General features: G+C 53.8%; 12 protein-coding genes across 12 annotated transcripts; 7 read left to right on the top strand and 5 right to left on the bottom strand.

The window, feature by feature from the left end:
- Positions 1–499: 499 nt before the first annotated feature.
- RHO25_000070 (uncharacterized protein) lies at positions 500–1570 on the top strand (the record flags this gene model as incomplete). Its single annotated transcript, XM_023592699.2, has 2 exons — positions 500–992; positions 1047–1570. The coding sequence occupies 2 exons, from the start codon at positions 500–502 to the stop codon at positions 1568–1570; spliced, it is 1017 nt and encodes a 338-aa protein (XP_023459386.1).
- Positions 1571–1812: 242 nt separating this feature from the next.
- RHO25_000069 (uncharacterized protein) lies at positions 1813–3072 on the bottom strand (the record flags this gene model as incomplete). Its single annotated transcript, XM_023592698.1, has 1 exon — positions 1813–3072. One exon carries the CDS (start codon positions 3070–3072, stop codon positions 1813–1815), a length of 1260 nt encoding a protein of 419 aa, XP_023459387.1.
- Positions 3073–3386: 314 nt separating this feature from the next.
- On the top strand, positions 3387–3757 carry RHO25_000068 (uncharacterized protein; the record flags this gene model as incomplete). The annotated part of the gene is made up of 3 exons (XM_023592697.1): positions 3387–3420; positions 3481–3560; positions 3614–3757. 3 exons carry the CDS (start codon positions 3387–3389, stop codon positions 3755–3757), a joined length of 258 nt encoding a protein of 85 aa, XP_023459388.1.
- Positions 3758–3930: 173 nt separating this feature from the next.
- Positions 3931–5721, bottom strand: RHO25_000067 (uncharacterized protein; the record flags this gene model as incomplete). Its single annotated transcript, XM_023592696.2, has 1 exon — positions 3931–5721. The coding sequence occupies one exon, from the start codon at positions 5719–5721 to the stop codon at positions 3931–3933; it is 1791 nt and encodes a 596-aa protein (XP_023459389.1).
- An 888-nt stretch (positions 5722–6609) lies between these two features.
- RHO25_000066 (uncharacterized protein) lies at positions 6610–8250 on the top strand (the record flags this gene model as incomplete). The annotated part of the gene is made up of 3 exons (XM_065601976.1): positions 6610–7218; positions 7271–8096; positions 8150–8250. 3 exons carry the CDS (start codon positions 6610–6612, stop codon positions 8248–8250), a joined length of 1536 nt encoding a protein of 511 aa, XP_065458048.1.
- An 873-nt stretch (positions 8251–9123) lies between these two features.
- On the top strand, positions 9124–10570 carry RHO25_000065 (uncharacterized protein; the record flags this gene model as incomplete). Its single annotated transcript, XM_023592694.2, has 2 exons — positions 9124–9241; positions 9387–10570. 2 exons carry the CDS (start codon positions 9124–9126, stop codon positions 10568–10570), a joined length of 1302 nt encoding a protein of 433 aa, XP_023459383.1.
- Positions 10571–11164: 594 nt separating this feature from the next.
- Positions 11165–12339, top strand: RHO25_000064 (uncharacterized protein; the record flags this gene model as incomplete). Its single annotated transcript, XM_023592693.1, has 5 exons — positions 11165–11274; positions 11334–11500; positions 11551–11585; positions 11640–11686; positions 11748–12339. 5 exons carry the CDS (start codon positions 11165–11167, stop codon positions 12337–12339), a joined length of 951 nt encoding a protein of 316 aa, XP_023459384.1.
- Positions 12340–13000: 661 nt separating this feature from the next.
- On the top strand, positions 13001–13615 carry RHO25_000063 (uncharacterized protein; the record flags this gene model as incomplete). The annotated part of the gene is made up of 3 exons (XM_023592692.1): positions 13001–13163; positions 13268–13485; positions 13556–13615. 3 exons carry the CDS (start codon positions 13001–13003, stop codon positions 13613–13615), a joined length of 441 nt encoding a protein of 146 aa, XP_023459385.1.
- Positions 13616–13651: 36 nt separating this feature from the next.
- On the bottom strand, positions 13652–15780 carry RHO25_000062 (uncharacterized protein; the record flags this gene model as incomplete). The annotated part of the gene is made up of 2 exons (XM_023592691.2): positions 13652–15521; positions 15572–15780. The coding sequence occupies 2 exons, from the start codon at positions 15778–15780 to the stop codon at positions 13652–13654; spliced, it is 2079 nt and encodes a 692-aa protein (XP_023458363.1).
- A 1397-nt stretch (positions 15781–17177) lies between these two features.
- Positions 17178–20133, top strand: RHO25_000061 (uncharacterized protein; the record flags this gene model as incomplete). The annotated part of the gene is made up of 2 exons (XM_023592690.2): positions 17178–18072; positions 18125–20133. 2 exons carry the CDS (start codon positions 17178–17180, stop codon positions 20131–20133), a joined length of 2904 nt encoding a protein of 967 aa, XP_023458362.2.
- Positions 20134–20537: 404 nt separating this feature from the next.
- Positions 20538–22430, bottom strand: RHO25_000060 (uncharacterized protein; the record flags this gene model as incomplete). Its single annotated transcript, XM_023592689.2, has 4 exons — positions 20538–20980; positions 21042–21266; positions 21330–21465; positions 21516–22430. The coding sequence occupies 4 exons, from the start codon at positions 22428–22430 to the stop codon at positions 20538–20540; spliced, it is 1719 nt and encodes a 572-aa protein (XP_023458369.2).
- A 684-nt stretch (positions 22431–23114) lies between these two features.
- Positions 23115–24073, bottom strand: RHO25_000059 (uncharacterized protein; the record flags this gene model as incomplete). Its single annotated transcript, XM_023592688.1, has 4 exons — positions 23115–23330; positions 23402–23521; positions 23572–23700; positions 23753–24073. The coding sequence occupies 4 exons, from the start codon at positions 24071–24073 to the stop codon at positions 23115–23117; spliced, it is 786 nt and encodes a 261-aa protein (XP_023458368.1).
- Positions 24074–24164: the final 91 nt, after the last annotated feature.

Raw genomic sequence — 24164 nt, 5'->3', positions numbered from 1 at the left:
TGGACATCAGCTGCAGCCAGCGTGTCGAGAAATCAGCTCTACCTGCGCCAGTCACGAGAGCTAATGAGCCAGGCCGGTAGGGTCGGGCCATATGTATAGATCTTGGGAAAGGGCTGTACACTACTCAATACTGTAGCACGAATATCATGCTGAAAAGCGATTCCGCACCAGAGGAAACATGACATGACGCGCAAAACACAGCTCCAAGCCCTGTGCATGTGAGAGGCTGAGAACATGGGTCCCTTGGCGCAGGTCCGCGGAAGATCTGCAGGCTGACGAAACGTGTTGTGGCTGCTGGCGGGTGGCTGAGTTGTAAACGACGCCATTTTCTTGGAGAGCTGCTCCAACTCCATCAGCACTTACGAATGCCTTGCCTTCCTCCCCTTTGTTCTTCACGCTGCGACCCATAGTCTGTTCATACCGGGTCGCTTTATATTGTACAGTTGTCCCTTGAAAGCATTGGAAGAATAGAGAGAGCAGCAGAGAAGAAGATTGAAAAATGCCCGGGTTACGCCAGACCCACGCGCTGCACACGACAGGTGCAGCATTGTCGCCGACGGAGCGAGAAAGATTGATCGAGCCGTACCTGCCACGCGAGTCGCCCTCATCCCCGCGGAAGACCTCACATAACGATGGCCCGCGATTCCACCACCGACAACGCGTGCGTCCGGCAATGCGTCAACTCGTGCATCTCTTCCTGTTCAATGTCGTGCATGCCATCTTCAGCATTTACGTCCGGACTCGACAGATCTACCACGCGTTGTATGACCGCATCTGCGCCGTGCTTTACTACCACCACCGCACGCCCGAGCTGATCAGGAGGGATGTCAAGCCGCTGGATAGAGTGCCCAAGCACTTGAGTGTCATTTTGGATCTGCCGCCTGAGGGTGGGAAGAAAGATGCGTTGGAGACACTTTTGAATGATGCCTGCGAGCTTGTGGCATGGAGTGCAAGCGCAGGAATTCCTATGCTCTCCATGTATGAGCAGACAGGTGAGACATTCTCGTCCATCGGCCATGTCGAACAACCAGCTAACATTATCTCAGGCATCCTCAAATCCTCGCTCCCACACCTCCACCGCCGCATCAACCGAACTCTCACATCCTACTACGGAGCAACCTCTCCTCAGAAGCCCTCCATTTCCCTCCGTTCTCCGAACCTTCCCTCATACAGCCCGCCTCAATTCGCAGACCTTCCCAACGGCACGAACCACAATCATTCCGACACGTCAGCACCTCACATCAACGTCCTGCTCTTGGACTCCACAGATGGCCGACAAACAATAGTAGACCTCACCAAAACACTCGCCGAAATGTCACAAAACGGCAAGCTATCACCCGCAGACATCAGTCAAGATTTGATCGACGCCGAGATCACAGAAAGCGTCATGGGCGAGCCAGATCTTCTGATCGTTTTTGGCGAAAGGGTCGTTTTGGAAGGATATCCACCTTGGCAAATACGTCTCACAGAAATCTTTTATGCTCAAGACAATGTTGCAGGTGTAGGGTACCAGATTTTCCTGCGAGCGTTGTATCGATATGCCAAGGCTGAGTTTAGGTTTGGGCGATAAGATGACAGAAGTGAGGGAGTAGAATCGTGTAAAGGGGACGTTTCGATTTATTGGGGGTATTGTGCTAAACAAGGTGCCTTCCTTCCTTCTTGGCTCCTATTTCTTCTTCTCGTCCATTTTCCGTGCTATTCCAGTCATGCCGCCATTCATGCAATGCGTATTGATGTTCCTCCAATCGTGTCGCTTTCCAGCATCTTCATGCTACCGCCATGAGACTTCTTCTTTCGGTGAACAGGATCTTCTCACTTGATCTCAGTCTTACCGAGAGCATTCGCAAGATCGTCCACATCGGCATCCTTCTTCTGCGCCACAGGCTGAGCCTCCGCAGCATCCGCCTCCTTGACAACCTTCTCCTCTTCCGCCTCTACCTCATCATCATCTTCCTCTTCATCCGAGTCCTCGTCCTCCAACTCATCCAACTCGTCCACTCCCCAAGCATCCTCATCATCCTCATCCACACCAGGATACTCTTCCGCAGAATCCTCTTTCCGCTTCTCCAACACGTTCCTCAAAGCCTCAATCGAAGCATCTTCCTCGGCGAATTTATTTCCGTTCAATTCAACTCTTCTCAAACGGGGCAACGCTGAATCTGTCGTTGCAGCATCGGAAATTGCCTTCAGACCCTTGGCGTCGATTTCATTGTATTGCAATCGTAGAATTTCCAATTTCTTGTTTCCGGCTTTGGCAAGTGCTTCTCCTAGCATTCTACCTCCTCGAGCGGAGAGGAGACAATCTCCTACGGCGAGCTCACGGATTTCGGTCCAGGTTGGGACAACAGTCGAGAGAGTCTTTGCAGCGAGGGCGGTGAAAGTGTTGTCTTGGAGATCGAGAGTATCCAATGTAACGCACTGGCTCAAACCGTGCTGGAGGAGCTGCGCGATGCCTTCTTGTCTGATTCCATTTTGCACCATCTTGACTGTTTTGACTTTGTTGTTGGCTGTGTAGGCTTTTACCCAGGCGGGCATAGAGCCTGTTTCGAGACGATTTCGGCCACATACGACTGTTTCGAGGTCGGGGACATTTTTGCCTTCTTTTCGTGCTGCGGCTTTGTTTTCTGCTAGTTGGGCGAGGGCTTCGGCGACGAGGGTTCCTGCTGCTGGACCGAGACCGTTGTTGTTTAGGTAGAGGTGTTGCAAGGGGGTGTGTTTGCTGAGGAAAGGGCGGAGAGGCTCGACGGTGTTGAGGCCAAAGGCGTTGTCGTTGAGGTTAACTGTGTGGAGGTTTGGGCACTTCAGGAGTGCTGTGAGGAGGGCGTCGAGTGCTTGGGGGATTTCGGAGAGCAAACGGCCGGTGAAGATGTCGGCGAGATTGGCGGTTTTGAGCTTTTGCTTCGTTTCGAGAACTTTGGCTAGGGCCTCTGAGGCTTCGACGCCGATTGTGTTTCCTTCGAGATGCACTTCTTCGATGTCGGCGTTGTCTCGCAGTGGGCCGATATGTTTCTCGATATCTTCGGCCGTGTTCAGCTTGAGGGCTTGGCCTCGAATGCTCCAGACGTTGGCCATGTCGACTCGATGTATGTGCAGAAGTTGTGTCTTCTCCAAGGAATGTTGTGCAGTCCGCTCGAAAACGAAGCAATAGTGGGATGACAGTCTGGAAGTGGGGGGACAAAAAGATCCTTGTCGACCAGACAACCTCACTTGACTCGTTTGAGAAATTGGTGAATTAGTGCGGCTCTGCAGAGAGATGCAGGGGCCGATGCATGCTGACAAACCTTATCGCATCTTTCGGAGTGACGTGCTCGCCGGCAGTCGCGAACTTCTAGAGCGTCTAGACATTTTCTAGACATCTCAATTACACTCCACCACGATCCATCACCATGTCGACCGCCGCGATCAATACCATGGCTTCGAGTACGCGATCGACCTTCGCGCATGGATGAGCACATTTGAGTACATACTAATGCGACCCAGACTCGAATAGCACCGCGCTTCAACCCAATAATGCTGCTGCGGACCTCAAACCGAAGGGCGAGAGTGCTGCGAAAGTGAAGGTGCGCATAATGCGCAGGCTTGCGCGGCATTACACTGGCTAACACTCACATAGCCCTGCTGCGTATGCAAAGACGAAAAAGCCGCCCGCGACGAATGCATGCTCTTCTCCAACGCCAAAGACCCACAGGAAGCTTGCCAGGATCTGGTCTCGAAGTACCGAAGTTGTATGAGCAGTTATGGATTCAACATCGCGTAGTCGGGATGAGAAAAAGCTTGTAAGCATAGATTGGGCGTTCCCATGGGAAAGAGCATGATGAATTTGGAGGCACAGATATGGCCTGTACACTACTGTACACTATTGTACATATTTACAACACGATAGAGCACTGCTCTCAGCTCACACGATCGGAACAACCGATTTCTATCCATCTATTTCGTCTTCTTCTCTGTGGTCGTTGATGGCTGGTGGATGCCGACGAAGCTCAATGCGCCGCTCTGGACTGCGAGGTCCCAAAGACACCAAAGGTAACATAGACCGAAAGCCGCAGCTCCCAGGCACACGTTTGCTACTATCCAGAGGTCTGGTTTGTCCTTCGGTGGTGGCACGAAAAGCTCCGCGGCATGCCACGCTATCATGGCCAGGTACGTGCCCAGGTGGACGAGCTTGGTGAGCACATTGACGCCGCCCTCACTCGCGGGTTTCGTGTAGGCGCTGATGCTGAAAGGTGGGAGACCCATGAGGTATGCCCATAAAGACGTCAGGACCAGGTACGGCATTCTCAGCTCGTCTTTGGAAAGGAGTGGGAACAAGGTCCAGTTGGCGGCGAGGTTGGCATATCCTACCCATGCTCGAATGGCGGGCTTCATTCCGTTTTCTGCTGCCAGGAGTAATGTCATCGGCAAAAGAGGCAATAGAATGTTCTTCTCATGCACTTGATACGAGCACAAGAAGAATCCCCAAGCTGTCGTGGCCAGCGCCAATGGAACTAGTTCTTTCTTCGGCCGGAGGAAGATGATCAAGCACGGAGGTAGTATCGATGCCAGTGTGAGGGCTAGAGCGGCTTTACTCAGTAGTCCTTGATCGTACTGATGGAGTTTGTGAACGCCTGATGCGTGGATCGTGCACCAGATGTTGGCCACCTTGTCTTCGAATAAGCCCCTCGAGAACGGAAAGATCCGATGCACAGCTTGGGCAAGCTGTACTACATAAGGCCAGTAGACTGCCTGATCGTCCAATTTGAAAGGTAACGAGTCCAAAAGCGGTGGCAATGTCGCGTCAGACGGTAGCAGAATGCCGCGATATGCATCCCAGGCCGTGCCTAACAGTAGCGGCAGGAAGACTAGGGCGAATGAGCCAATTGTAGTTATTGCGATGCCAAACAAGCGGGCTATATCCACTCGCGGAAAGATGCAAGTACCAGCGAGGTACGCTGCGATTGCTGGCGCCCAGAAGAGCGCCATTTGTTTGAAGCCGAGCGCACCCACAAAAAAGAGGCAGGCCCAGAGTGCTCTCCCAGCAAGTATGTTGGAAACTGCAGCCACGAACAGCCCCAACATGACTGTGTTATATTGGAAGTGTCCATGATCAATAAGGATGGTGGCAGGTTGCATGAGAATTGCAGTCAACGCAATCGCTGCCTCCCATGAGTTGATGTTGTGCAGACGCGCGAGATGTCGTGCACAGACGACCACTGCCGGGATGTAGACCAGATGCTCGGAAAGATAAACAGTAGCGCGCATGAAGACTTTCAAGTCCGGATCGTCCAGTCCGCGAGACTGATATAGTGCGAACCACGAGGGGTTGATGAATGCGCCAATTTTTCCGAGAAGCCACGAGTGGTACGCCGTCAACGGAGGATAGTCCAGACCCCACCACTGAAGATCGTGAAAGTACCAGTGTGTTGTGGGCAGGTTTGTTGTAATCTCTAACCAATGGCGCTGAGCTTCAAAATCGCCGTGCATGGGAGGTTTTTGGAATCCTGAATATGGCCAGATGGCGGTGCACCAGCGGAAGAGTCCGACTACCATGAGGATGCATGGCAATGCTACCCATTGCGATAGAGCTCCTTTTATCGGCCAGAAGAATGCCACCAGAGGAAATGCAGGCTGGTCGTGTTTTGTTGTAGGATCTTGGTACACTGTGCCATTGGAGCTGCTGCTTGAGACCAAGTCTCCTTTTCTCTTCTTTCTCGGTCGATGGGAGGGGGTGTTCGGGGCCATTCTGTACTTCGACTGTCAGCTATCGGGTCATGCTGCAGCTTGCAATCCAGGTCAGCAACAGATTCCGGAAGTTATTGTCTTGGCCAAAAACGAGACGTGTCGTTCAATCTATTTCATCGTCTCGGCGCTAGCCACGCCAAGCTAGCGTCGGCTTCGGCTCCGGAGCGGTCGGCTAAGGACCCTGTGGTCAAGGCTTGCCCACGCTAGCGCAGAGAAAAAGTTGAAAGCATAAAAAGCTCTCCAGCCATCTGAACCGGTACTCTTTCTTCTCACACTCGACAACTTCCCAACACCTGACGCCGCACCTTTCATATCGTCGGCATTCTCTGTCAGCATCATCAACACTTCACATCGCGCAACAGCGCAACACATATTCGGTTCGTGGGCTTTTCATACTCTTTCACACGCTACCTCTAGCACCGTGATCGAGCATTTCGCACCTTGTGTGCAATTGTGGGCGCGGCATCAGAGACCTGTCAGCTACTCGCTACAGGCACCAGTGGGCTGGGTAACAGTGTCGCACAACCGTCTTGGCTGTTGTGGGAACACTCGCCTTGACACGCGACCAGTGGGCTGAAGACGAAATTTTCGTTCGAGGGCTTTGCAAATCTCACTTCGAGTGAGACTCTATCTGAGGGCATCAAAAGGACATTGCGCTTGCGCAATAGTCTCGAGGGCTTTTCTGAGGGCTTTACACGACTTGCTTCGTGCGTGGGCATTTGCGATTGTTGCTACTGAGAGTGAACGCTTGCGTTCTTCCTGCTGGGTTTCTGAGACGAGAGGCTTCTGCCACTGCTCCGACCTTGTCGAGCAGTTCATTGATACTTCGATTGAGACATTCGAGTACTGACTATATCCGGGCAGAGTTATCATCACAGACCTTCAGCAATGGCGAAGGACAAGAAGGGAAACAAGGCTGCTGCCGCTGCGGCTCCAGCCAAGAGCAGCAAGTCCAGCTCTAAGCCTATCGAGAAGGTTCAGACTGGCCGCGTGAGCAAGTCTGACAAGGCTAGCGCGAAGGAGACTGCAAAGAAGACTGCCAAGGCTGTCGAGAAGAAGTCGAAGAAGTCGAAGAAGGAGCCAACGCCAGAGCCATCCAGCGAGAGCGAGAGCGAGGATGAGACTAGCGCAAGCTCCGACAGCAGTGACGAAGAGGAGGCTGAAGTCAAGAAGCCTCAAGTTAACGGCAAGGCAAAGCAAGCCGCTGCCAAGGACGACAGCTCAGACAGCGACGACTCTGACTCCGGCTCCGACAGCGAGGCTGCTCCAGCGCCAAAGACCAACGGCGCTACCAAGGCTGGCGCGAAGGACGACTCCAGCGATGACTCTGACGACAGCAGCGACAGTGACAGCGACGCCGCATCACCTGCCAAGAAGGCTGAGGCTGCAAAGGTCAACGGCAAGGCCTCGAAAGCTGAGAAGGACGACTCATCTGACGACTCCAGCGACGATGATTCAGAGTCTGATGAAGAGGCTCCAAAGGCTGCAGCTGACGAGGTAAGGCTAACGCATCGCTACTTGCATTACAACCGACTGACATTTTCAACAGAGCTCCGACGACTCGAGCGACAGCGACAGTGATGAAGAGGAAGAGGAGAAGCCCGCGGCTAAGACCGAGAGCAAGAAGCGCAAGGCCGACAGCGAGCCAGAGGAGACCTCCAAGAAGGCCAAGACGGACACCACAGGCGCTGTTGCCAACCTCTTCGTCGGCAATCTTAGCTGGAGTGTCGATGAAGAGTGGCTCACGCGCGAGTTCGAGGAGTTCGGAGAGCTCGCTGGTGTCCGCATCATCACGGACCGCGACTCTGGCAGAAGCAAGGGGTTCGGATACGTGGAGTTCGTCAACGCTGAGGATGCCGCGAAGGCACTCGAGGCGAAGAACGAGGCGGAGCTGGACGGACGCAACATCCGTGTCGACTTCAGCACTCCACGCGAGAAGAACGCTGGTCCTCAGCAGCGCAGTAACGACCGCCAGCAGAAGTATGGCGACACACCTGGCGAGCCTACTGCCACCCTCTTCTGTGGCAACTTGAGCTTCGAGGTCACTGAAGATGTCGTTCGCGAATACTTTGGCGAGCACGGAAACGTGAACAGCGTCCGCCTGCCCACCGACCGTGACACTGGTGCGCCAAAGGGCTTCGGCTACATCGAGATGGGTTCAGTGGACGAGGCGAAGGCTGCATTCGACGCTCTTCAGGGTGTCGATGTTGGCGGACGTCCTGTGCGCCTGGACTACGCTCAACCACGTCCTCCGCGTGAGGATGGCGGATTTGGCGGCGGCCGTGGAGGCGGTCGTGGAGGCTTCGGCGGCGGACGTGGCGGTGGTCGCGGCGGCCGAGGCGGATTTGACAGAGGTGGCCGTGGTGGTGGCAGAGGTCAGTCTTGAAATATCTGACACACGATGATCAATTGCTAACATACTCTTTAGGCGGAGGCCGTGGTGGTGCTCGTGGAGGACGCGGCGGCTTCTCTTCTACCAACCGTGGTGGCTTTGGCGATTTCCAAGGCAAGAAGGTCGCTTTCGACTAAATGTCCTTGCTTCGAAGCGTCGTCTGCACAGTTCCAAAGTTGATCTCACGATTGCAATGGGAGGCGTTGTGTCACTGGTCTGCGGCACGGTCAAAAGTTCTAATGAAGATTACATGTACGAATAGTCGTTGTGTGGATAGCACGATGTCTGGCGCTATGGGAATGGAACGATTTCTTGACAATTGCGCGTCCACTGCACCCATTCACATGCACCCTCTCCACCATATCCACCACATCTCTCTCCACGCCGGTCGGAGGCCTCGACACGTGCTCTTGCGCCTGACACCACTGTCACACTATGCAAGGGTGCTTCCTGGGCGCTGGCCTAAGAAACCCTGAGATCAATCGAGGCCCCGCCCGCGATACGCCTATATCGGGCAGTCTCTTGCATTGCTATGCCCGCCACTTCGATAGATGGTGAGTCGACTCGGGGCAGGGTTCAGACTGCTTTGTTTCCACATCCTGCTTTGTTGCACAGGGTCCCAGACTGTGCCAGACGTGATTGCCTCACACGACCTGGGCAGCCAGCCCCGCCAACCGTCACATGGGGTCGCGCTGATCCCTCGCTCACACCGCCGACACCTCAAGACAGCCGTTGCCTGCATCCTCGCCCAACTCGCAGCGACGCTGTCGGCTTGTTGAGCCTCGCCGAAGTACTGGCGCTGCGAGTTATTCACTCATTCTTGCGACCGCTGCCTGTCGTCGGACCAGGTGGGCCATAGCTGTGCTCTCGGCATAGCAGTGAGCACGTTCGCGAGCGCTATCGCACAGAGCGACATTCCGGATCCCCAACTTGCATCTTTCACCAATACACACTCCGATCGAGACTTGATCGCGGCGGGATCGAGACAAGATTACTGTCCAGGAGACAAAATGAACAACATGAATCAGCGACCAGCGCACACGAGCGATCACTTTCAGCGGCCTTCAGGTCACACGTCAGCCATGGCATCACGTTCTCAATCGTTTGACAGGCGCACACGCGCAGAAGGTGAGTCTTCGAGCAGGCTGATGTGCCGACACTCAGATGCACTTCACTTGAGCCTGAGAATGTCACTGCATAGTATAGACAACATAATCCGCGATGGCGTGCTTCTACCTACCAAGCTATCAGTGGGCTGACTTGTACGGAACAGTCGATTCATGGGTCGAGATAGCCTCACAACCATCTTCGTCTTCACTATCATCGATCGGCGACAATATCGTCACAACAGGGCTACGAGTGCAAGGCGAGCAGAGATCGAGACGACGGCGAGCACAACGGCCTGCTGCACCTACCCATCTCAACCTCGTGAGGACGCAAAGCGTAGGCGGCACGAGCAGTCAGGAAGAGTACGAAGAAAGTGAAAGCGAATCGGACAGGATCATGACTTCATCTAACGAAGGACCCATTACATTGCAAGGACAAAGAACAGCAGGCGGCACCTCAACGCAGACCACAGCACCTGACGAGGGACTTCTGCAGTCATCTAATGATGACGACGATGAGAACCGAACAGCTATCAATTACCCGATCAACACCGAGAACTGCTTCACACCACTGCCGAACGCATTCTCTCATCCGCCCGGCGCGCAAAGACGGACCCCAGCACAGCAAGCCCCAGGTTCATACTTTCCGGCAACAAGACCTGGCCCTTTCCGACGCCCATCGACTCGGCACTCGTACCCCACAGGCACTGATGCACGGCGACCAAGTCACATCACTCAGAACCCTCTGTCGCCCTCGTTCAATGCTACAGTTGAGCATGATGAGGCACTCAAAGCGAGCTTGCAGAGCCTGCTATCAGTTGCGGCAGCTGCACGAGGGATCAACAAAGTCGATTCCAAACAACCGTCCACTATGAATATGGCTCCACGAAGCAATAGGATCGACCCCACCACGTTTCGACTAGTGCCTGAATCGGCACTCCAGAACACACCTTCTCCCCAGAGGGAGGAGCCTACATTCAAGCCAACGATCCGCCGTTCCTCGACGCAGTCGACCGAGACAACGTCTGATCTCAAAGAGGGCAAGCGGAAAACACTTCCTGGACGAAGCTCAAGTAGGGAGCGAAGATCCCTGAAGAAAGCCAAGAGGTCAGAGTCTCGTGAAGGCTTGCATGTGACGCCAACCCTTCTTACCTGGGTGGTTTCAGCCGGAGTCGTGGTCTTTTTGAGTGCATTGAGCTTCAGCGCCGGCTACAGTGTCGGGAAAGAGGCTGGGCGCCTTGAAGCTTCCACGTTTGCCGGGGATGAGCAATTGAGGTCTTGCGCCCGAGAGGCTGGCAGGTCTAGTCTGGGCTTGAAGAGATCTTTGGCGCGAAGTGCCATTCAGGTTTGAGCATCTGTTCGCGAGGCTCGCATGAGGATGGTGTTTACGACATTTTGACGAAGTTATGGGATATGGTGCATCGATAGAGAATCTCATGGAGGAAGATACCACTGTTTGTTTGTCATGTTTTGGAGTTTGACGAGAGCAAAGGGAGGTCAAAAGGTGTTGGCCGCGGATGATTTGGAGCGGCCGCATAACTGGCGAGATAGCTGGAATCTGCAGCTTGATAATGAGTGTATCCAACTCGGTCTTAGAAGTCCATTCAATGACCGTCTTAGAGTAGGAAAATCTCGCAATCATCTCGTATTGCAAAACTCGCGGAGTTCTTACTCATTTGCAAAGGGTAGTCAAAGCTAAGCAGGCGAATGACAGTGGTGAAGGAGTATGCCTGTTGAGAGAGATTTTCACTCGATTTCTGAGGGTAGCATCCTGATGGGCTTGCAAGTGAACGTTCAGTTATTTCATGCTCACTCGCGTTAATCGTTGACGTGCTTTGGCGCTCTTGCCATCAACCCTTGAGCTGCGCCAAACGCAAACTCGACAACAACACCTACCGATTCCGCGTGTGATAGCCATCTTCAACCACCACCCAACACCTGCAACATGAGCAGGAGTTTCTCCACCATCCCGCCGGATGGTTTTCACGCTGGGCACCTCCAGCACGCTATTATGGCGTTCAAGAATGTCCCCGGCCGCATGGGGCTCTTCTGGCAGTGCACAACCGACATTGACACAACCGCTCTCAACCAAATCTGCCGCTTTCTGGTGGCAGAGATCCTTTCGCCCCAAGTAAAGCGAAACTCTGCAAAGCCGTCGGCGTCCTTGTCGATGAGCAGATCCGCCCAGACCACGAGCAGTTGGCCGAAAGGCTGATGAACCAGCGTCTTGAGACTCTTCCAAGCGTCTACGATCCAGCGGTATATAACCTGGATGCACTCAGTAAGCAGCAAGTATCGATAAACATGACCGCAAGCACTGACACAACACAGCCTGCATGCCCTGTGCCAACGCCCGCCTGGGCCATGTAAGCATACCCACTGATCTGCGATAGTATTCAGTAACTGACAGGAAGTGATAGTGCGACATAGCAAGCCAACCACCAGGCACCCACTGCACCAATTGCATGTGAGTGCTTGTTACCTTTCCATCATATGTTGCCAGAGCCAAAGTACTGATGATCCCTTAGTCTTTGGCGCAAAGACTCGTGCGATTGTAACAACGGTCTGATGGTACCTCTGATGGAGGCTCTGGTCGCACAGGCCGAAACACGCCCTGGGCAGCCACTTACGCCGCCTAAAGATTACACTGTGCTTGCTGCAGACGAGCGACAGCAGCATACGAGGGACTTCTGCGAACGTCATTTTGGCGTCCACTTCGAATGGCCACAAGCTCAGCCGCCTTCACCTCAGATGCCTCTCGCCATCCAGAACAACGCGCTCGGATTAGCTGGAAAAGACTTGCGAGAGAAAGTCAAGGCGCGCAAGCAGCAGAAACAAGCTAAACGCAAGGAGAATGCTGCTATCTTTGGCAAACATCAACGAAACGGTCAAGACCCTGCTCGAAAGAGTGGCAGTCCGACAGCGAAATATGGCCGGTTAAGGAAGCAGGCGATTGTTGTTTTGCCTCTGGGCCAAGCGGACCCATTGCCCACCGTGCATAAAAGGCCATGGAATGTTGAGCCGGGCACATCAGTCATCGTCCAGAAAGACGGCCCAGCTCTGAGCGTCAAAGAGCACGCCATGGCTTCAGCCGGTGCGGGCAAACGTAAGCTGGAATGAAGCAGGCCGGCATTGCCTCCTCATGCACAGAATCCAGAGCCGACATTGGTGGACGGCGACAACTAGCGGAACGCGTTGGTAAAGACTGTGACTTTTTGCTTCGTCACATTGCCCAGGCGGCGAGAAGGAAGACGAGCAGATCATTTGAATTGTTGATGCGAGGGCCTTACAGATCGGCGGAGCCGACCGTAGCAACGGCATTGGCGGTGAAGTGGCATCAGCTTTTCCCTCAAATCCGCAGGCAAACATTAAAGACTTTAGCGACCAATGTGGTCGCATAGGTCTATGCTCTTTGACGTGGATGGCACAGGAGCTCGGGCTGTATAAGATCATCCACCGGGAGCACTCAATGACAGCAAAGTTATTGATGCTCTATTTCCATACATCCCGCTCTTCTGTACGTCTTTCTCCTTGTTGTGCGGGACTTGTGCTGCATGTAAGTGTGTGTGCAAGTACAAAGCTGAAAGACGTGAGGTGAAGTCGTGATGCTCAGCGCCAAGCTTCGAACCCTGGTCTCGTGCTCTTCCTCCTTCCTTCTCACATGCAACAACCTTTTTTGCTATTTCTCCTGTGATTGAACGAGAGAGCCTGGGAGCCTGACGAGAAGTAGAAGAGATGCCGCTATCGTGATTAATATTTTGGAAATACTTGGATAATCGAAATGCAGACGAAACCTCAAATGGAAGAACCATCTCCAGACAACGTCGAGCAACAGCAACAAGACCAACAAATACTCATATCATCAACCTCGCCCATCCTTCCTCAACTACCTCACAACACACACTTAGCACTCCAAATAGCTCCCTCCTTCGCCAACTCAAGCGGTACATTCCTCTATCTCTCACTCGAGATATCTCCCTTTCTCCCTCTTATCCTTCCAGCTCCTTATAACCCCACACAAAAACACCCACTTATATCTTCTACATAGTAACAATCCGCCTCGTCCCCCTCCCCAACACCCCCTCTCTCAGCGGTAGTAATGGTAAACAGATAGCACGTTTCACCTGCTCGACCTCCCACCGCTTCGAACGAATCGTGAATTTCATTCGAAAGAGGTTGAAATTATTGCCTCATGAGAGTTTGTTCTGTTATGTGAATTCTGTGTTTGCGCCGGGGTTGGATGAGGTTGTTGGGAATTTGTGGGAGGTGAGTAGGCGAGTTTCTAATTTGTTTGTCGAGGCCATCTTTGGCTAATTTGTTTTGGGGGGGCGTGTAGTGCTTCAGGACTGGGAATTACTTGGTTATGAATTATAGTCTTGCGCAAGCGTTTGGATGAAGGACATGCCAGGAATGCTCAGCGCTGACAATATTTTCAATCTTCATCATCACTCCCAAAAATCGCCTTGAACACATCCTCTCCAGGCCGATTTCCTTCCAGAGCCTTATTCTTTTCCACATCGACCTGAGCTCTCACATTCTCACTCGCTGGTCCGGGCTCATGATGTTCAACTTTCCCACCTTCTGTTCCTCCCGACACAAATTTCCCAGCATCCCTCATCATCCGCTCCAAACTGACCTTACTCACCAAGTCCAGCCTCTCAGCCTTCTCCATCGCCTCAGCAGCATCTTCCGCAGCCGAAGTCCCAGCCGCAACATTTGCTGGCGGACGGACATTGAATCGTTTGCAGAGAAGTCGTGTCGGATAGAAATGTTCACGTTTCCTCGTCAACGGTCCATACATGCCCAGCTTTGCCGCTTTGATTGCCGGATCCTCTTCTTTCGCTGTCGCGGACTGCGAAGCAGAGTCCGGCGCATCGGATGCGAGTTTCGGCGTAGCAGAACCTGAAGTGAATCGACTCGCCATGTATCCCGAAGCAGGTTTGAAAATCTCCGCAGCTTCAGCGAATTCTCGTAATTCGTTGGCCCATTCGTCGAGACTGGTGCCTGTGGCTCGCGAAGGAAGGGAGTTGTGCTGGCCGGTGGACAGTTCGAGGAAATACTTGTATCGTTCTCGCTTGCCAGGATCTTCGCTATAGGGCATCCATCCTGTTTTGCCGCGGGCAAGAGCTGCAACGGCAGTTTCTTTGCTAAGGTTAGGAACCAGATCCCAGAGTGTCCGATGTTTTTCAGCTTCACTCTGGGTATAGCCTTCGGGGGCCTTTTCACTCAATGCGGCTGGAAGGTCTTTACGGCCACTGGCTGAGGCGAGCTTGTCGCGCTGTGCCGGGGTGATGAAGTCGAAGATGGATTTAGAGGGCAGCTGCTGTTCCCCTAGCAGTTCGGCACGCCCTTTGGCGTCTAGAGTTGAAGCCTTTGCAGCATCCGCGGTCGACACATATGATGTTGCGGATGAGGCAGAGGACTGGAATGCTGGCTTCCAACCTGGTGGCACCTCGGGAGGTGGATATTTGTTCTCGGTTATGGTCAAAGCGGCGGCCGCAAGCACGAAACCGTCCAAAGGTAGACGTCCATCATGGCATTTTCGGAAATTGTTGACATTGGTCGAACGCTGAACGAGCTTCTTGGAGGGCTGCAATGTCGGCTTGATGACGTTCGGATTGGCATTGCTGGCGACCAGGCCTCCTTTCTTCTTCTTTTGCCCAATGATTCGGTTGTAGCTGATACTCGGTCCGACAGCATAGGGATCTTCGTCATCCTCGCCATCATCGTTGAGAACGCCCACGCCGAAGCCTGACTTTTTGAGGGGCTTCGGTTTCCGTCCGATCTTGGACCGGCTCAAGATTCGAGAGTCTTCTCCACTGTCTTCATCATCATCTTTGGCAGTCGAGTCTTCCCGAAGCTTGGCTTCGCCCTCGAAGCCCAGCCCTTTCTTATCCGTCTTGCGCACCAAAGAGATCATGCGCGTGTTCTCGGGAGCGAACAAGTGCATTTCGCCAGTCTTGTCGCCTTGCGCACGTCTTTTGACTTTCGGGCCAATCCCTTGACCTTGCCGCCAGCCCATTCGCTGAAGCAATTTGACGCCTTTGGTCTCGCCCGTATTGTTGAAGAAGTCTGAGAACATGCCACCGACACCTCCATCTTGACCACCAGTTCCCAGCCCAGCGGAGGATCCTTGGGTTTCCAGCTTTTGCGCCTCTGCCTGCTCAGCCAGATCCTCTTCATCCATGAAATCTTCGGCGCGTTGCTGCTTCGCATCTTTGCTGTCCTTGGCGCGATTGGATCGCGAAGACACGAACGTGCTCGGCGTCCATCCTTCCTTGGAGCCTACAGTGTTGAAGTAGCTGGAAATGCGGTCAGTGAGAGTTCAGCTTGAGATGAAGCCCAGACTCACCCTGCACTGAAACCACCTGTAAAGGCACCATGCAGCCTCTTTCTGCCCCTCTCATCAGTCACCTCTTGCTTCCAGATGGGCACATAGCTGCCATCATCTCTCGTCTGCTCATCGAAGGGCGGTAGCGGGGTGCCGTATAGTGCATATGGAGCGTGGCTCGGGGGAGTATCGCGGTCTTCGAAGGCGGCTCTGGAGCGCTTAGAGGACATGTCTTAGTCTGCATTCACATGGCCAGCACATTGAGACGGTCTGTACGGGCGGAATGACGCGTGCGCGGCGACCTACCTAGCTCCACTGTGGCTTTCTTTCACATGCTGCGCGGAGGGAGAGAGTTGCGGTAATGGTGAGATGGTGCGGGAGTGGTGGACGAGTGCCGAAATCCTTCCTTCAGGGCTGCAGAAGCGAAGCGGGATGGGGTTTGCTGTGCGAGGGATGACGCTGTATGCAAAGCGGTGCTACAATTGGCAATTCTAGAATTCGGCGGCACGGTCCACTGCCGGCTCAGGAAATGAAGAGCAGACCCAGGACGGGCAATGGTTGGTGGAGCGGATGATTGCTCCCCACTGCATCCACCTGGCAGGTCTCACTTGGCCGTGTGCTTCACTCCATACGAACACCATCTTCGACAACAGCATAACAACATACATATCACGTGCTGGACGCTGGACGTGAGCGAAGGAGCGAAGGTGCGCGTGTCGTGCCGGCGTGAGATTCAACGGCCAGTCAGCCGAAATTGGACGAGATTGAGCGTTGTCGTGGTGGTGGGAGATATCTTTGGTACACGCCGCTCGGGAGTGGGCAGCAGCACGCGTGAACCCTCATCACAGCGCAAGCCACGCGAGACGACACTCCCACGACCGGCCAACGCCAACGCCAACGCCTGCTTCCAGCCCACCGCATCGCATCATCGCTGCCCGCACCGCACCGCCCACCGCACCACACACACCACATCCCACTGCGCAGCATCGATACCACCGCATGTCGCACACGTCACTGTCCGCCCACCTGCATCCATCGGCGCCGCAGCACAGGGCGTGAGCGTGAGCCTCCGCCAGGTCAGGCCCACTGCTGCCCTGCCTGCATGAACCTGGCCACGCTACCCTAATAATTCCACCGCGTTTCAGCACCAGCAAGCACCAGCAGGACTGCCGGCGGCAGCGCCAGGCACCACTCCGCCCACCCAGGCCATCCCGCGCCGTCAGCAGCAGCATCTCCGCAGCCCGGATCTGGGAGACTCCCGCACGCTACCACTGCCTCTGCCTCCGACGACGACATGTCGGCAGCCGCGTCGCCAACTGCTGCCCTGCCTCGTCCTGCGACCAATACCTCTCCCCAGTCGAGGTCTGCGGCTTACTCCTCCGACCGTGAAGCTGCCCGCCTGCCCCATCGCACCCACTCCAACTCGCACCGTTCATCCGCCGGCCCTTCTTCGCCCCGCCGGTCAATGTCCACATCGCAAGCCTCGAACACGCCCGCATCGCACAGTCGTCAGCCCTCTGGCAACCTCGAAAAGGTGTCGCGCCACGATTACGAGCAGAGCAATGTAGCTCAACCCCATGCACCTCCCTCCTCCTCGTCGCGACGGAGCGACTCGCACGAGCCCGCCATGAACGGCACCGGTGCTCATCCGCAGCGGACTGATTCTCTACGAGCTCCTTCATCGCACGCGCGGACGTCTTCTCGCTACCATGACCAACCCACGCCTGCCCCCAGCGGAGGTAGTGACGTCCGGTCAGGACAGCAACCGACCAACCTCAGACGGAGGACTACACTGGATGCAGCCTCCGGGACTTGGGAACTGGGCAAAACCATTGGTGCGGGCAGCATGGGCAAGGTGAAGCTCGCCAGGAACAAGGAGACGGGTGAGCAAGTGGCCGTCAAGATTGTGCCGCGAAACAGCCAAGGTGAGGAGCACCGCAGCCAGGCGGAGAGGGAGCGGGCAGAGCACAGCAAAGAAGTCCGAACCGCGCGAGAGGCGGCCATCGTCACCCTGGTCGACCATCCATACATCTGTGGCATGCGGGACGTCGTACACACAAACTACCACTGGTACATGCTCTTCGAATACGTCAACGGTGGCCAAATGCTCGATTATATCATATCGCATGGTAGACTTAAGGAGAAGCAAGCGCGCAAATTTGGCAGACAAATCGCAAGCGCCCTCGACTATTGTCACCGGAACAGCATCGTACATCGGGACTTGAAGATTGAGAACATCCTCATCAGTAAGACGGGAGATATCAAGATCATCGATTTTGGTCTCTCCAATCTGTTCTCTCCTAAGAGTACTCTCAAAACCTTTTGTGGAAGTTTATATTTTGCGGCTCCGGAGCTATTGCAAGCGAAACAATATACTGGTCCCGAAGTGGATGTGTGGAGTTTTGGAATTGTTTTATACGTGCTCGTCTGTGGGAAGGTACCATTTGACGATCAGAGTATGCCGCAATTGCATGCCAAGATTAAAAAGGGCTTCGTCGAGTATCCACCTTGGCTGAGTAACGGTGAGCGATGAGACGTATCGAACAAAAGCTTGCACCTACTGACGATTCGCAGAATGCCGAGGATTGATTGCGCGAATGCTGACTACGAACCCTCTGGAACGTGCATCACTGCAGGAGATCATGACACATCCCTGGATGACCAAAGGATTTAATGGACCTCCGGAAAACTACCTGCCCGAGCGGAAACCCTTGATGCTACCCCTTGATCCGGTTGTCATTGACAAAATGACGGGTTTTGACTTTGGCACGGCAGAGCACATCACCACGCAGCTAACCAAGGTTGTGGAATCGGCAGACTACCAGAACGCGATCAAGATGCAACGTCAACGTGCTGCCGCTCCACCACCAGAGACCGACCAAAGGCGAGGCGTCTTCAATTTCTACAAAAGGCGAAGCTCAACCACTAGTAGGGACACACTGAATACACCATCGGCTGAGGCGATTCAGGTGGGCTCAGATCCTTTGAACGCATTCCACCCCTTGATATCTGTATATCATTTGGCACAGGAGAAGATCGAACGAGAGGCAAAGGAGAAGAATCCTGGTGCCCTTTCTATGCCGCATGTAGCAGGAGAAAAGCCTCTCGGCATGGTGGATCTTCCCGCGCCTGCGCCTGCACATACTAACGCTTCTGCATACGAGATGGCCGGCGAGAAGCCTACCGGTGGGCGCTCGCGGCCTCGTGCACGTACGCATGGAGAGGACGAGGTGACCCAGGATATGCGGAACATTCATCCTACTGCCACATCGACATCGCAACACCCGACGATCGTCGAACCGGAGAAGCCTCCTCATAATCGCAAGGAGAGCGTCGCTGGTGGTCTGCTCAGGAGGTTTAGCAAACGAGAAAGGTCCGAGAGGCCGAACCACCCCCCTTCATCGCTGGACAGGTACAATAGCGAGACACCGAGAAAGAGCTTCAGCATGCGACGCACGCGGGATCGTAGTCAGAATCGCGAAGCTAGTCAAACACGAGAAGGAGTGCGACCGGAAACCGCCGCAAGCAAACAGAGTGACTTATTGGTACCGCCAGGTGCCGCCGCCGCCACTGGTGATGCCACGAATGAGAAAACGCCGCCGCCTTCGACCACGCCTTCCAAACGGAGTCACGGGCTCGGACGATCCGTCAGTGTCAACTCGAGCGACATTCGAAGACGCCTGACGAAGCGCGGCGCGTCCGAGGGATCATCCAAACGTCCACCATTAATATCCACGGGAAGCTCGGAGAATCGTAAAGTGTCATTCGATCAGAGCAGCAGCATACGGGAGGCCCAATCTGACGCTGAAGGACCAGCAAAGCCAACCAGTGCTTTTGCCACTCGGGCACGATCTCTGGGACATTCTCGTAAAGAGAGCATGCAGGTCCGCAGGGCGAGACGCGAGCAGGCTCGGAATGGCCAGGCAGACCTGCCCGAGGAGACCGATGCGGAGTTGATGGACGAAGTTGACACCAAGAATGGCAGTGGAAGTCCTAACATGAAACCTGTCTACTTGAAGGGATTGTTCAGTGTCAGCACGACCAGCAGCAAGCCCCTGAACTTCATACGTGCGGACCTGATACGAGTATTGCAAGAGCTGGGGGTCGAGTATAGAGAAGTCAAAGGTGGCTTCTCTTGCAAACATGCCCCCAGCATTGTACCGAAGACCGGACCTGAGGAAGCAGCACCAGCACCACTCACGCCTCCTGTGGACACCCACCACAAACGCAAAATCAGCTTTGGAGGCTTCCGATCCCAACAACAACAATCTGCAGAGGCCGGGGGCGAGCCGTCGAAGACTCCTCGTAAGAAGCCTAGCTACACGACCGGCGCCTCGGAAGAAGACAGCGAAGAGGATCCACCAACCAGCCACCCTCGAGCATCAGCGCAACAGCGTGCCGCAGGAGAAACGAGCACGCATGTGCAGAATGATTTTGGAGAAGGGCTAGCTCTGAAGTTCGAGATCTTTGTCGTCAAAGTTCCATTGCTAAGCTTACACGGAATCCAATTCAAGAAAGTTGACGGTGGCACATGGCAGTACAAGAATATGGCGCAGAAGATATTGAACGAATTGAGGCTGTAAAGGAATGGAACGCGAACAGCATCCGATGGGATCTCGAGGTCGTAGAATGGAAGATCATGGGAAGCGAAATCGATATATGGGACTTCTTCCTTTCTGGTAATAAGGATCGATCGAATGCATTGAGCAGCAGCTTGCATGAGCGGGTCTTGTTTTCAAAGTTGCTGCTTGCCGAGGAGTTTAGTCGATTCGGGAAGAGAGTACAAACTTTTTCTTGATATTCCTTGTTTTTAGTCAAGCGAAAGAGAGGGAGAGATAGCGGAGGAGAAGCATGCATGCATAATTGACTGATAGACCGCGATTGTATTGTGGTGGTCTGGTTTTACCTTATCGTTCCGTTTTCGTCCCTTTTTCGACACATGCAATGCCTCTCACTATCTTCTTGCTCTCTTCTGCAATGCTTCACTTTACGCCTTTCCGACCCCCATAACCTTCTCCTTCAACCCCACATTCTCTGACCCTTCCTCGCCATCCACAGGCGCCAAATTCCCCTTCGCAGGCCCCATCAAATTTTTGCCTTCTTTACTAAACCTACTACCATGCACGGGACAATCCCAACTCTTCTCTGTTGGATTCCAGCATACTACACCTTGCATGTGAGGACATAGAGCGGAGAATTTATGGATTGTGTCGCTTCCGTCGTCTTCTTTGTAGACTGCGATGGGGGTTTTGGTTTTGGGGTTTAAGACTCCGCCTTGACCGGGGGGTAGGGCTGCGAGGTCTTCGATGTCGGAGGTTAGGTGGCGTTTGTATTGGGCGTTGATTTGGAGGTCGTGGGAGAGGATTTTTGTGGCGGATTTTAGGAGGCTGGAGATGCGGGTGGGTTTGTAGAGGGGGTTCCAGGGGTGGGCTATGTGAATAGCGTTAGTTATGAATGGGAGAGGAGTATGGGATGAAAAGGTGGCGTTTACTTTTTCCTTCGATTTCGGAAGCGATGATTTCGCCGGCGATTACACCGTGGGTGAGACCGTTGCCGGAGTCGCCTGTTATGATGTAGGTGTGTTGGGTTCCTGGGTCGAGGCCGATGAAGGCCATGTAGTCTGCTGGTTCGAAGACTTGGCCTGACCAGGCGTAGTCGACTGAGCCGGCTTTGGTGAAGCGTTCGCGGACCCAGGTTTCGAGTTCTTGGAAGCGGCCTGGGAAAGTGTTGTGTTAGTTTGAATGTGTGAGAGAAACTGGCTAACGATGGCAAGACTGACCTTCTGGATCTTCTTGTCCGACTTTGTGGTCGCAGCCTCCGATCACGATGTAATCGTTCTCAGCATCAGCCTCTGTGAGACGAATGTATTTGTAGGCCTCAGCCAAGTCGTAAAGAAGGACGTCTTCGACATATCCCTGTTGGCAATGGTAAGTAGAAGCCTCATCAATCATGACTCTAGACAAACCTTTGGCACTTTGATAGCAAGAGCATACGTCCTCATATACTCCATCTCAGCAATAACACTGAGCTTCTGCAGTGGCACACACGTAGCCATGACCACATCCTTGGCTGTCACGGTATGTCCCTCGTATGTCTTGACTTCGACCGAGGTCTTGCTGCCAATGGGACCGATACCAAAGCCTTTCTCCTGAGTATCCGAGACCCGGGTGTGCGTGTAGCATCTGAAGTTGTGCTGCTTGTCAAGGAACTTGAGCAAAGCATTGACGTATTTGGTAGGATGGAAAGTAGCTTGGTCGCTGAAAATGGCCGCGTCGCGTTGATCGGGTTCGCCATCCCAGCCTTTGACTTTGTAGCCTTGCTCAAACTTGACATTGATGCCAAATTCCTGAGCCTTTTCTACCTCTTCCTTCAACTCCTCGATCTCTTTGTCGTGATCTTTTGCTTGTTTGTTGCGGTCATACTGGCTGACTTGGATTCCTCGCAGCTTGCGGTACTCGCAGTCGATGTGATGCTTCTGAACCAATTCGCCAACACGATTGATCGCCCATTGGTGACTCTCTGCGGCGATCTTGGCGCCGTTCTTGCCGTGCTTGCTCGCGATGTTTGCATAACCATCGTCGAGAGCACTGGCCAGATGTCCGGATGTCCTGCCTGTTTCTCCGCTCAATATACCACGGGCTTCGAGCATGACTACATTGTAGCCGCGGGTGACAAGCTCATAGGCTGTCTGTACACCAGAGATTCCAGAGCCTACGACCACGACATCTGTCTCGAGGTCTTGATCGAGCTTGGAGAACTGGGGTCGATTTGAGTAGGGTTCAGTGCGGACCCAGACTGGCTCAGTAGCTCCGGAAGTGGCATCGAAGTAGTTGGCTTTAGGCTGTGGAGGATGTTCAAATCCTGCTGCTTGAGTTGTCATGTTGCGTGGTGTCGGTGGGACGATCTCTGCTTGAGCCGACTTTTGTCGTTGGATCAGAGCTGGCAGCCGAATGGTCGGCTTTGGCATATGTGTCGACACTGAGCGGTACCTGACAACTCGAGACACGGCCTGAGATCTTGCCGTGGAGGTGAAGCGAGAGAGCAACATCCTTCTTCGAAGAAGGAAGGTGGTGAGCACTTGAGGGGAAGATGAGTGCTGGTGTGTGACTACCAGCAGTACTAATTACCGCGTCATGATTGGTGCCTTGCGCATGTGAAGGACAAACAGAACGTGCATTGGTGACGACAATTCGCGCTCACATCTGCGACTTTCTTCGGAACCGGAAGAGTACAGGAAGTGCTGGGCGGTCTTTTCGCGTCCTTCGCGACGAATGTGGCAGAAGAGGTGCATAGTGCTTCGCTGCCATCACAGCGGCATCACGATACGGTCGTGGTGACATTTGCTGCCGCCCTCATTGGAAGTTGAGGTCATGTGCCATCCTGGGCGTTGTGCGACGCGAGCGCGTTGAAGACGTGAAGTTGACGTTCGTTGGTGCAGATTGCCAAGACCACAGACGAGGCGCCATATTGTAGAACTACTGAACACACAGCTGGACCTCACCTCCTACTTCATCGTGGCAGATCGGACTTCTTTCCTGCTCCCATGATACTTCACTCAATCTGCTCACAGTTGCAGCTTCCACTGAGAAGCTGGCAATCTGTGTCTCGACGGCACATATTCACCATGATCGATGGCGATCGCAGCACCTTTTATCCAGTGGTAGGCCGCCACGACCGTATCAAGATTTCGCAAAGTCACCTTGTCATCCTCAGTGTCTTTGCTCCGGTCGTCCTCCTTATTGTCAAAATGACATCTGATCTCGGTTTTCGGGACCAGGGTCTGCCCAGGCAATCAGTGCTGTGCTTCGCATATCTCGGTCGTCCATTGTCTAGCTGAATTGATGAACTTACCGTTAGCGATCTAGCAAGGAAGCTCAACCGATTGGCCTGGCGATTGCGATCATTAAAGACCCAAGACTTCAATGCCGTAACGACTGGATCGATGAAGGTTTGATTGACCTTGCCGAAGTTCTGCGAAGGTTAGCACAGGAGGATTGATGGATGTGCATTGGTTGACTTACGTCTGCCAGTGCTTCCGTGAGCGTCTTAGTGTCCTCTTTGTTGAATTCGCTGTAAAATGGCCAGTTCGCCGTATCGCGTGCTGCGGAATCTATGGCCAAGGTAGCGTTTTCGAATGATTCGCTTGCGAGCTACAGCTAGGTCAGCATTCCTTTCTCCGTGACTGCATATGCACTCACTCACCTCACGCTGCTCATCGAACCTTTCCCATGTATCATTGTCGGCATGGTCGTCCGGCACCTTCAGATCTTTGAGTATCTTGGACGCCTCAGTCAAGTACTTTGCGTATTCTGACAGGTGGCCCAGATATTTGTCAGGAGACAGAATCTCGCCAGACGCCAGAAAATCATGACCACGGTGGCTCAACAGCTCTCTGACTGCGTGATGATGATCAAAGTCGACCGTGGAGGCATCGTTCACCACAACCGACAGTGAAAGTGACAAGGGCACTGCAAGGGAGGTGATGGGCAAGAGGGCAATGCCGAACAGCTTTGTGAAATGCATTTCAAGAGAATCTCTAAGCTGATAGTGGAAGGCTGTTGAGTGTAAGGTTGTTGCGACCTGGAGACTCTATACCATCATTTATATCCTCGTG

The sequence above is a fragment of the Cercospora beticola genome, chromosome 1, assembly GCF_033473495.1.
Source record: "Cercospora beticola chromosome 1, complete sequence".
In the NCBI taxonomy this organism is placed as follows: domain Eukaryota; kingdom Fungi; phylum Ascomycota; class Dothideomycetes; order Mycosphaerellales; family Mycosphaerellaceae; genus Cercospora; species Cercospora beticola.
This window is presented reverse-complemented; position numbering and strand designations above follow the sequence as displayed.